Source organism: Palaemon carinicauda, chromosome 24 (assembly GCF_036898095.1).
Source record: "Palaemon carinicauda isolate YSFRI2023 chromosome 24, ASM3689809v2, whole genome shotgun sequence".
In the NCBI taxonomy this organism is placed as follows: Eukaryota; Metazoa; Arthropoda; class Malacostraca; order Decapoda; family Palaemonidae; genus Palaemon; species Palaemon carinicauda.
In genome coordinates this window covers 107,807,177-107,820,064 of record NC_090748.1, presented here as the reverse complement: position 1 = coordinate 107,820,064, position 12,888 = coordinate 107,807,177, and the positions used below count along the sequence as shown (strand labels likewise).

General features: G+C 35.1%; 1 protein-coding gene across 1 annotated transcript in view; it reads right to left on the bottom strand.

Moving 5' to 3' along the window:
* The window catches only part of LOC137617951 (L-sorbose 1-dehydrogenase-like), a 17,885-nt gene continuing 4,997 nt past the window's right edge, over positions 1 to 12,888 (bottom strand). The window contains exons 3-13 of the mRNA XM_068347887.1: positions 10,224 to 10,534; positions 9,549 to 9,740; positions 8,044 to 8,233; positions 5,868 to 6,028; positions 5,161 to 5,337; positions 4,731 to 4,884; positions 4,051 to 4,190; positions 3,224 to 3,407; positions 1,913 to 2,159; positions 1,134 to 1,251; positions 1 to 188 (exon numbers count right to left, since the gene is read on the bottom strand). Of these exons, the coding sequence (XP_068203988.1) occupies positions 3 to 188; positions 1,134 to 1,251; positions 1,913 to 2,159; positions 3,224 to 3,407; positions 4,051 to 4,190; positions 4,731 to 4,884; positions 5,161 to 5,337; positions 5,868 to 6,028; positions 8,044 to 8,233; positions 9,549 to 9,740; positions 10,224 to 10,534 (2,060 nt within the window). The 3' untranslated portion in view covers positions 1 to 2. The remainder of the gene's footprint in view (positions 189 to 1,133; positions 1,252 to 1,912; positions 2,160 to 3,223; positions 3,408 to 4,050; positions 4,191 to 4,730; positions 4,885 to 5,160; positions 5,338 to 5,867; positions 6,029 to 8,043; positions 8,234 to 9,548; positions 9,741 to 10,223; positions 10,535 to 12,888) is intronic.

Below are 12,888 nucleotides of genomic sequence, written 5' to 3'. Positions count from 1 at the left end.
GGCTATAGAAAACCAGTCATGGTTACCAGAAATAAACAGAAAGAGGATATGATGATAAAATTAGAGCTGGCGTATGGCAAGATGATGGAAACACCCTTACTGGATAAAGTTGCTAGAATTTCCGTCTCGCAATTTTCTGAGGTTGAACAGATCCTCTCAGTGGATAAATCATTATCCCTCCATGTTTCCTGTGGGGAAAAAAAGAGGAAAAATAAAATATTTTACCAATATAGTCCTTATATTAGGTATTTCAGAAAATATATATTTGAAAAACTACTCTAAACACTATATAGGTATTGTGAAAACTGAGGTGTAAGTTTTAACTCGATTATTTAATCCAACTACATTTCTTTGAACTTCTACGAACATACGTTTGGACAAATGTATGTAAACATCGATTTGCATATCCAATATAGTCCTTAGATTAGCTATTTTAGGAAATATATATTTGAAAAACTACGCTAAACCCCATGTAAATAAGTAAATATTATGAAAACAGGTTTAACCATTGATCAAAATCTAACTCTATTAGTTCTAAGAACTAACTTTTAGACAAATGTATGTAAACATCTATTTGTGTATTCAATATAATCCTTAAATTAGCTATTTTAGAAATAAATATTTGAAAAACTACGCTAAACACTATGCTAAATATATAAATATTATGAAAATTGGTTGGAATATAACTATGAGTTTTAAGAAATTACGTTTAGACATATATATGTCAGCATCGATTTGTATATCATATATAATCCTTAGATTGGCTATATTAGAATATAAATGTTAGAAAAACTACGCTAAACACTGTTAAATAGGTAAATATTATGAACTCGAGTTTAGACAAATATTATTTGCAAACATTCAACACCTTTTTTTCATTTACATTATTATTTGGACCATATAAAGTCGGGTTTACACCGTCGAACGGTTCGTCGAACGCAGTTCGACAGACAAGTGTTTGAAATTACGTTCGAACGGTTCGAAGAAAGTCTGTTCTCGCCTGACTTTTATGGGCGGGGCTTCACTGTCCACAAACCTTATGGCTGACTCCACCTCCTCGAACCGTTTGACAAGCATATCCGTCAAACCTGGTTCGACGAACCGTTCGATCGTGTGAACCCCGCTTAATATACCTTAATTAAGTCGGCTGCTTTCTCGGCCAAGACTATAACAGCGGAATTTGGAGAACCGGAGATGGACGAAGGCATGGCTGACGCATCGGCTACTCGGAGTCTGGATGTTCCGTAAACCCTGGAAGGAGCCAGCAAATTTATTATTATTATTATTATTATTATTATTATTATTATTATTATTATTATTAGCCAAGCTACAACTTTAGTTGGAAAAGCAGGATGCTATAGGCCCAAGGGCTCCAACTGGGAAAATAGTCCAGTGTGGAGATAAAATCTGTTTATTATTATTATTATTATTATTATTATTATTATTATTATTATTATTATTATTATTATTATTATTATTATTATTAGCTAAGCTACAACCTTAGTTGGAAAAGCAGGATGCTATAGGCCCAAGGGCTCCAACTGGGAAAATAGTACAGTGTGAAGATAAAATCTGTTTATTATTATTATTATTATTATTATTATTTTGGAAAAGCAAGATGTTATAATCCCAAGGGCTCCAACAGGAAAAAATAGCCCAGTGAGGAAAGAAAATAAGGAAATAGATAAAATATATGTGAAGAAATAATGATTAATGATATAAAATATCTTATGGTCAGTAACAACGTTAAGATAGAGACTTATGTCAACCTGTTCAACATTAAAACATATAGGCCTACAGTAAGTTTGAATACCTGAAGGTCCAGCTATTACATAGCCTATACATAGATTTAGTAAGAATCGGCAACTATCAACTAAAAAAACCGCTATGTATCATAAATCAGTAGGCCTACCTTAACTCAGGATCCACCACAGACATCGGATCTCCAGGTGGGCCTATTTTAGCCGTCCCAACTGGATTGTGGCTAGTCACAGCCGATAGCCGTATGACACAGGACACGTACTCGTTATAAAGTGACTTATGGTCATCAGCAGTTTCGGCATTTGTCTTCATACATTCCGAGTATCTTGGAAGATGTAAAGTAGCTCCGATTTTCTGAAAAGCCTTTGTCCTTGATAGCCGAATGGCTAGTTTGAATGCTGGGGGATAATACAAATGTTCTTTATTAGAAAGTAGGCCTAGGTGATTATTAGGGAGTCACTTCACATCTTCTAAAAGTGGGGATAATTATTGGCTATTTTAAATGTTAGGAACAAGACAAATTTTCTTTATTTAGAAAGTAGGCCTAGGTGATTATTAGGGAATCACTTCATATCTTCTAAAAGTAGGATAATTATTGGCTATTTTAAATGTTGGGAACAAGACAAATTTTCTTTATTAGAAAGTAGGCCTAGGTGATTATTCGGGAGTCACTTCACATCTTCTAGAAGTGAGGATAATAATTGTTTAACTTGAATGCTGGGAACAAGACAAATATTCTTTAATTTAGAAGGTATGTGCCTAGATAATTATCAGGAGACATATCATATTTTCTAGAAGTGTGGTTAATTAGCATATTTCAATCATCATATCTTCTAGAAATGTGGTTAATTAGCATATTTCAAACATTATATCTTCTAGAAGTGAGGTTAATTAGCACATTTCAAACATTATATCTTCTAGAAGTGAGGTTAATTAGCATATTTCAAGCATGGTTAGCATATCTTACTCTTCACTACTTTAGAAAATCGATAATTATCAATGGAGTCAAATCAGATCTTCTAGAAGTGAGGTTAATTAGCTTATCTTAAAAACTTCCTCCCTTTAGAAAGTAGTTAATTATCAATGGATTTAAATCCCATCTTCTTGAGGTTGATTAACTTATCTATAAAACAATTAGATCCAGACAGTATTTTATACATATAACATCCAAGTCAGAAAAAAGAGAGATTAGTTCACCAAACGTTCAGCTGGGATCCACAAGGCACTAGACAATTTGGAAGACCCAGGCCTACTTGGATGAGGACTATGAAGTGCGAAGTAGGAGATGATGAATGAAGAAGTATTGAATTAAAACCTCAAGATAGAGACGACTGGCAAAATCAAACCGAAGCCCTTCGCGCCAATAGACATAGGAGATGATGATGAATATCCAAGTGACTTCCATCCCCTGAATACACATTACGCCATTTAATTTCCTAAGTAAACCGAATGAACCACTCACCATATTTCATGCACTGTATATCATACGGATGATCGAGGTAGTTAGGATCAATTCCCGGAGGATGTAGAGGATCCCTGGAAACCATCCGGACTATACCCCGGCTCTTCGGGTGAAGGCAGGACGCCATGAAGGCGAAGCCCTCCGAACTGTGGTTGCTCATTTGGGGGAATGCGGCGTCGAAGTACTGCAGGTCATTAATTATGAGTTTGTTTATTTTAAGAATTTAGTGATACATTTTAATCATAATACTATACTTAAGTAAGTCAATTCTATTTCACATAATCCACATTTTTATTTGATAGGTGAGCTTAAAACTGTTTGTGCAATGAAGGGGCTTACTGCATATATATATATATATATATATATATATATATATATATATATATATATATATATATATATATATATATATATATATATATATATATATATATATATATATATATTTATTTATTTATATATACAGTATATATATATATATATATATATATATATATATATATATATATATATATATATATATATATATATATATATTATATATATATATATATAAAAACCATATATATAAATATATATATATATATATATATATATTATATATATATATATATATATATATATATATATATATATATATATAAACTATATGTATATATATATATATATATATATATATATATATATATATATATATATATATATATATATATATATATATATATATATATATATATATACAGAAGACCAATCATTGTCCTTTTAAATATCTGCCAAACAGCCAACTCAAGACAAGCTAGACCCATACTCAACTTGGAGATACTCACATCCAACTTCATATTAACGATGCCTGAGTATAAATCCCTTTCAATGGTATTCAGGTTGAATAAGACGATGCCCACCTCTGACTTAGGTCTATTAATCGGCATGATGGCAACTCCGTCGATGGCTGATCGGCTAAAGTCTCCTGACCAGAAGAGTTAGAAAAAAACGTGGTGAAGATGAGTCTTACTGTGCTTGGTAGAAATAGAATTTTCCTAGTTCAAATACTGTTTCGTAATGTGTGTATTAATCTTAATTTTAATGTTTTTAAGAACTAAAACTATGTAGAGAAATTAATATGTACAAATAAAAGGTTCTTAGTTCAAATGTTGTTTCGTAATATGTATATTAATCTTAATTTTGATGTTTTAAAGAACTAAATATATGTGGAAAATTTTACACAATTGCCAGACAAAATATCTCAAAGATAGATAATATCATGATGATTGTATTTCAGATACACAAAATAACTAACTATACTAAATTATTATGTATTTTCTAACCAAAATAACTAACTATACTAAATTTCTATGCATTTTCTAACCAAGTAAGTGGCTATACGAAATGATTAATTCTTTTCTGAACAAGTGGAGAGTATTATGTATTTTTCTGACAAAGTAACTGACTATAGGAAATAATTATGTATTTTTTGAACAACTGTAACCATTTTCACTTATTCTCAAACCTTTTCCTTTTATGAAGTAATTCCATAGGTTGCTTATAGTCCGAAGTTTGTCTAAATTCATAGAGATAGGCTTCTTGATTTCCACGTACATAGGAACATTAAGCTGGTCCTGGAGATTAGCTCCAACACCTCTAAGGAGAGATACCGGATTGATCTGCAAGAGGTATTATTATTATTATTAATTATTATTATTATTATTATTATTATTATTATTATTATTATTATTATTATTATTATTATTATTAGCTAAACTACAACCATAGCTGGAAAATCATGATACTATAAGCCTAATGGCTCAAACACTCAAACATTTTCTGTGAAAATGCTTAATTTCTGTATACAGACAACCCTTCATACAAACGTAAATAATAAATAGACTTACTCTTGAGTTATCTTGATAATATATACGTATGAAACGTCCTAAACATACCTTGAATGTCGAGAGCACATCTGGATGGCCAACTCCAGAATGCATCAAAATAAGTGGAGTGTTTGTAGTTCCAGAAGACAGTATCACTTCACCTCGTGCGTACACTGTCCCATTTAACTGGGGTTTGTCCCACTGCACGTAATGGACACCAACTGCACGAGAGCCATCCCAAATGACCTGAAAGGAAGGGGAATATCGTTAATTAATAACTTATTTAAAGCTAAGATGGTGGAAGAATCTCTCTGTTCTCGTGCCTTGGTCTAGAGTTTGTCAGTCTAGACAGAGGTTTTTACACAGTAATTCTAGTTTTATTCAATTTTTATGACTTTTAAGAATATAATGTTGATTTAGTATTCGATTTAAGACCATTTCAGCTTTAAAAATGTTTTTGATAAGCATAAATCGCCATCAAATATAATAAAATTTGATAAAATTTATAAAAATTGAATAAAACTAGAATTACTGTATGGGGGATACAGTAATTCTAGTTTTATTCAATTTTTATAAATTTTAATAATATAAGTTTGATTTGATATTCGATTTAAGACCATTTCAGCCTTCCAATGTTTTTTAATAAGCATAAATCCCCGTCTAAGATAATAAAATTTGATAAACCACTAAAGAAACCATAAACTAGGCCTATACTCCCTTCTAAATCCAAACTTTAATAATTATTGACAAATAGAACATAATTAAAGGTTAATTACCTTTGTGACTTGTGTATTGATAAGGACGTGGAGATTGGGCCTACCAAGGGCAGGCCTAAGGTACCCCCTAGCGGAACTCCAGCGGACACCTCGGTGGACAGTGGATTGAGCTGCCATAAATCCATAGTCAATGTCATCATTGAGGTTTCCAGTGGGTAGGTCTAAGAAGAAGAAGTCGGTAATAAGTTATTAATGGGATTTATCAGGTTTTTGAGGACCAAATGGAGAGAGAGAGAGAGAGAGAGAGAGAGAGAGAGAGAGAGAGAGAGAGAGAGAGAGAGAGAGAGAGAGAGAGAGAGAGTAGGAGATTTAACAGACTAATGAGTCTCGTTCTACCCTTATAGAGCAGCTGAGAGAGAGAGAGAGAGAGAGGAGAGAGAGAGGGAGAGAGAGAGAGAGAGAGAGAGAGAGAGAGAGAGAGAGAGCTATTAAAAGTAGGAGATTTATCAGCCTAATGGGTCAAGTTCTACTCTTACAGACCAGCTGAGAGAGAGAGAGAGAGAGAGAGAGAGAGAGAGAGAGAGAGAGAGAGAGAGAGAGAGAGAGAGTTATTAAAAGTAGGAGATTTATCAGCCTAATGAGTCCAGTTCTACTTTTACAGAGCAGCTGACTGAGAGAGAGAGAGAGAGAGAGAGAGAGAGAGAGAGAGAGAGAGATCTTAGTTAATACTATATCTGCTCATACACACCCAAACTTAGTGTGCAGTGAGTGTAGTACAAATATACAACATATATTTTGTTAATGTAGATTTTTTAAAAGTCAAAGGAAGTTATACTTAGGTCAGAACCATTTTATATAATTCTGAAAATTTGTCTGTATTTAAGATTTAAATGTTTAAAGAAAAAAGGTCTAATAGATGAAATTTAAATATCTATTAGGCACTCAAAGGGGTGGTAAATCTCCTCCCTTGAAAAAAAGCTTTTGATAAATCTCTTCCCTTAAAAGAGGCTTGTTACTGAGGGGACTGGTAAAAATGCTTATGACTCAAAAGGCTGGTGAAAAGACTTATGACTCAACGAGCTGGTAACTCTCCTCCCTTAAAAATAGCCTTGTGACTCAAAATAATGGTAAATCTCCTTCTTCAAAAAAAAAGGCTTATGGCTCAAAGGGCTGGTAAATCTCCTCCCTTAAAAAAGGCTTATGACTCAAAGGGCTGGTAAATCTCCTCCCTTAAAAAAGGCTTATGACTCAAAGGGCTGGTAAATCTCCTCCCTTAAAAAGAGGTTTGTGACTCAGAAGGCTGGTAATAAGGCTTGTGATTCAAAGGTCTGGTAAATCTCTTCCCTTAAAAAAGGCTTATGACTCAGAAGGCTAGTAAAAAGGCTTATGACTCAGAAGGCTAGTAAAAAGGCTTAGGCCTCAAAGGGTTGGTAAATCTTCTCCCATAAAAAAGGCTTATGACTAAAAGACTGGCAAATCTCCTCACTTAAAAAAAAGGCTTATGACTCAGGTGGGTGGTAAATCTCTTCCCTTAAAAAGTGGCTTATGACTCGGGGGGGGGGGGTGGTAAATCTCTTCCCTTAAAAAGTGGCTTATGACTCAGGGGGGGGGTGGTAAATCTCTTCCCTTAAAAAGTGGCTTATGACTCAGGGGGGGGGGGGTAAATCTCTTCCCTTAAAAAGTGGCTTATGACTCAGGGGGCTGGTAAATCTCTTCCCTTAAAAAGTGGCTTATGACTCAGGGGGGGGTGGTAAATCTCTTCCCTTAAAAAGTGGCTTATGACTCAGGGGGCTGGTAAATCTCGTCCCTTAAAAAGTGGCTTATGACTCAGGGGGCTGGTAAATCTCTTTCCTTAAAAAAGGCTTATTACTCAAAGAACTGATAAATATCCTCCCTTAAAAAGTGGCTTATGACTCAAATCTTCCCTTTAAAAAGGCTTATGACTCAAAGTACTGGTAAACCCCCACCCTTAAAAACGAAAGACCTAACTTAAAACCACAACTATAGTCCATTTCTTTTAGCGATGCATATTCGTGCCCTTTTAGTCGGTAAAGTTTCCGGATCGTTGATTGGTTGGACAAGATAATTCTAACCAATCAGCGATCCGGAAACTTTTCCGAGCTAAAGGGGCACCGCCGTGAGTCGGTGCAAATATGCATCGCTAAAAGAAATGGACTATAGCAACCAGTGACACACGAAACCTAGATAGCAGTAACCATTCCAATTTCCCACTCACCCAATTCCTTCCCAGCAGCAACGAACGTCTGCGCCAGTTCCGAATCCGCCGTGACGTACCTCAACGCCGGATCGTAGCACTGCACGGCGTCTTGCCGTTGCCTTACGTGGTCACGTTCGCCCTGCGAGGTGGCGTTTCTGCACTCCTTCGGTTGATTCTTCTTCTTGCTAGGATCAGAATTACATTGCTCCTGAAGGAATGAGATTTTAGAGTTATTTCTTTTAGATATATTAGAACATTGGGTTTCATATTTTAGTTGTTTTGTTGGGTTATTATCGGGAATTATGGGAATATTGGCTTTCATGTTTTGTTTGGGAATTATGACAACATTGGCTTTAAAGTTTTTGATTATTACAAGATTTTTCCCTTAGAACGTATTTCTGAAATGACTTTATTTTCAATACTATATTTTCATAATGAAAAGTATTTCTCAATTTCCTTTATTTCTCAAAATAATGTTTATTTTTATGGAAAGTTTGTCTGAATTCAAATTATTTCAAGATAAAATCTTAAAATAGATAAGTGGATTAGTGGATTTTGGTGTTATTCAATATGATGTACAAAAATTAATAATTAGATAAAATAAAAAATTAAAAAACTCTATTATTATTATTATTATTATTATTATTATTATTATTATTATTATTATTATTATTATTATTATTATTATTATTATTATTATTATTACAAGCTAGGCTATAACCCTAGTTGGAAAAGCAAGATGCTAGAAGCCCAAGGGCTCCAAGAGGAAATAATAGCCCAGTGAGGAAAGGAAACAAGTAGACAAATAAACTACAAGAGAAGAATAAACAATGAAAATAAGATATTTCAAGAACAGTAACAACATGTAGATTCAGAATTAGTTTAAATAGATTCAATTTATATTGTAGTGGTTTAAAATTGACAGATTTCATGAATCATTATGGCATTGGTATAGAATTGGATATAGGCCTATTCAAATATCTTTTATTTCAATGTTCCAATGTAACAAAAATTGTTAATAATCTTTTGAATCCTATAGAGAGAGAGAGAGAGAGAGAGAGAGAGAGAGAGAGAGAGAGAGAGAGAGAGAGAGAGAGAGAGAGAGAGAGAGATGAAGTAGCATAAACTTCTTCTATCTATCTGTTATACTAAAGCTGTGGTTGATTGAAAATAACCAGATAAATATGAAGGCATTGGAGAGAGCGCATCAGGCAACCGACCCCTTAATGTAGGAATAACAGTTGGAAAGAAGAAGAAGAAGAAGAAAAAGAAGAAGAAGAAAATAAACACCCTCTACAGATGTTGCCCAGTATATTAGACAGGCCCTTGAAGTTAGAAGTAAAAGTATGTAAGCTGTGCTCTCTGTGTTGCAGGTAACTGATGATAATGAATTTTCTGCAGATTACAGCGCTTTGCACCTACTACGCTTCTTCTAGTAGTGTGCCCACAATCACAGAGTTGTGGAGAGAGCAACAAGGAACCCGGAACCTGGAGGAGGAAGAAGAAGAAGACATAACGAATACCTTAAACAACTTCGGCCGTAAACGCCAGCATTCTGCTTTATTGGCGTATTTCTTCATCTCGGCGAAACCCCATCCTACAGCTCCGTGTTCGTTCTCCCAGGAGTCGAAATCCTGCGGCGATCCGTACGTGTGGATGTTGAAGTTAACCGAGCCACTTCCGCCCAGCATGCGTCCTCTAGACCAAGAAGATTGCTGAAATAGTTTTAAGTAATCAAGTAATAAGATTCTAGCTTGGGGTCGACAGGCTACAAATGAAAATTTTGTGTAAGTGTAAAAGTTCACAATTTGCATCCTTGAGACAGTACTTAGAATTTATCATCATCATAAAGTCATAGTACAATAGTTTGTAGGCCTAACAAGCATCTATTATCATCATGAAGTAATAGTACAATAGCTAGTAAGCCCACCAAGTATTTACCATCATCATAAAGTCATAGTACAATAGCTAGCTGGCATACTAAGCCTTTACCATCATCATAAAGTCATGGTACAATAGCTAGCTGGCATACTAAGCCTTTACCATCATCATAAAGTCATGGTACTATAGCTAGTAAGCCTACCAAGCATTTACTATCATCATAATGTCATAGTACAATAGCTAGTAGGCCTACCAAGTATTTACCATCATCATAATGCCATAGTACAATAGCTAGAAGGCCTACCATTCATGCTTACCCTTCCTTCCATGGCTACCATTGATTTTTTCTGAGGTGCCGTAAGGTATCTCCAGTCGTGCTTTGACCTCAGCAGGAAAACTGCTGACATAGGCAGTTGAGTGAGCCATGGCTCTTCCCCTCCAGCTTCCACAAGAAGAACTTTGAAATGTTCTACTTCGCTCAGTCTGGAAGCCAAGACGCTGCCTGCTGTTCCACCTCCCACGATGATGAAATCATAGATGCTCTCTGGCTTGTAAACAATTCCCTGCGAAGTCGAAAAACAAACCTGCCATATCCAAGCTGCTGCGACTATTACCACGGCCGCAAAACCTGCGGAGAAGGAAGAAGAGATTGGATTTAAATTGGTGAAAAACATAGGAACAGAAGAAATATTCGCATTACAAAGGGCATAGATTAAAAAATAGGAAGATGCCAAAATCTGCATCCAAAATAAGGACAGAGCTATATAGACGTCATTCTTTAAAAGCCGTTGTACTTGTATGTTAACTTTATTTGAGCTTTAGCTTCTGGTAGGTATTTGACTTCTGAGAATCGTAGTCTTCTTAGAGCAGCGAATTTGGCATAGCAACTCCATTAAACAGAAAATCTGCATGTAACAATGTAACACCTTGTATCACCACTGGTTCTAGGAAGGAAAGGTGTATACAGAAGGGACTACTGTATATATATATATATATATATATATATATATATATATATATATATATATATATATATATATATATATATATATATATATATATATATATATATATATATATATATATATATATATATATATATATATTAAAATACAATATTTTCCGCGTGTTTATAACAAGTAAAATAACCCACAATGTATGAAAAATGAAATTTATTTAGCTTTCGAAGGGACCATCTCCCTTCCTCTTCAAAAAAAAAGATAGTTACGTAACCATTTGCTTTCTGAAGAGAAAGGGAGATGGTCCCTTTGAAAGCTAAATAAATTCCATTTTTCATACATTATGGGCTATTTTATTTATATCTACATATAGATAGGTGGATAGATAGATAGATAGATAGAAATACACATTTCTTCATAAATTCAGACAACAGTATAGACTTCAACATCAGAAAGAAATACCATCGAAGCAATATGAATGCAAACGATGTATAATCAATACTATGCTCTATTTCGCAAAATCTTTGACCAAAACGAGTTAGAAATGTTACCGGGGAGCGGGGGGACGGGTTTAGGGGTGAGAAGGAGGTCCTGGGGTGTGATAGGATCAGACGCACATGGAAGGATTCTTAGGTCTACTGTGAAGCCCTTGAAATAGGGAAATGCAAAAGGGCTTGGTTGAGGTAATCCGCGAAAACAACTACGAAGTATAAAAGAGAAGAGGAATTATGCACTGAGAGAGAGAGAGAGAGAGAGAGAGAGAGAGAGAGAGAGAGAGAGAGAGAGAGAGAGATTTTGAAGCTTTTTATTTTGTACCATGAGGAGAGAGAGAGAGAGAGAGAGAGAGAGAGGAGAGAGAGAGAGAGAGAGAGAGAGAGAGAGAGAGAGAGAGAGAGATTGAAGCTTATAATTTTTTAAATTTTACCATGAGTAGGAGGAAAAGTTAATGAAGCTTTTTATTTTGTACTGTATAAGACAGAGAGAGAGAGAGAGAGAGAGAGAGAGAGAGAGAGAGAGAGAGAGAGAGAGAGAGAGAGAGAGAGAGAGAGAGATTTTGAAGCTTTTTATTTTGTACCATGAGAAGTAGAGAGAGAGAGAGAGAGAGAGAGAGAGAGAGAGAGAGAGAGAGAGAGAGAGAGAGAGATTTTGAAGCTTTTTATTTTGTACCATGAGAAGTAGAGAGAGAGAGAGAGAGAGAGAGAGAGAGAGAGAGAGAGAGAGAGAGAGAGAGAGAGAGAGAGAGAGAGAGAGAGAAGTAATGAAGATTCTTATCTTTGACTGTATTCGTTGGATTATGTATATCAGTGGGAGACTAAATATAGACTAAACCCAGAAAGAAATTTTATCCTTAAAAGTTTGTATGGAAATTATTTTATGTAATACAAAAGTAGGCTAAATATTAACGGGGAGATATCTTGGTAGATCTTAAAAGAAATAAATGAAAGACCGATGGAAATTTTTTATCATTATCATAAATATAGGCCTACCCGGTTTTTTAAACGTGCAGAAGTGACACCAAAATTGAAGCCCTCAGAAGGATATTGGGAGTTGAATGGCAGGACAGGATTAGAGAGGAAACTATAAGAGAGATTACTCGAGTACCATATGTGGATGAGATCATGGCGAGGGGTAGATGGAGATGGTTTGGGCATGCTCTTCGCATTCCCCAAGACCCCCATCCTTAGCTCACAAGGACGGTGAGAAGGCAGCGACCAAAGGAACTAACGAGTTTGAGCGGGACTCGAACCCCAGTCTGACAATCACCAGGCAAGGACTTTACCATCAGGCCACCAAGACCTTCTAATAATATATAATAATATTCATAAGCATACTAACAACCTACTTTTTTACCCGAAAAAAAAAAATAATTTGTTGTGACCTGATTGATAACATATCTGTCTGGCGTTTGCCAGTCGGGGTTCGAGTAGCACTCAGTCTCGTTAGTGTCATTAGTGTCTACAACCTTAACAATTCTTGTGAACTAAGGTGGGGGGGGGGTTTGGGGAGCCTATAGGTCTATCTG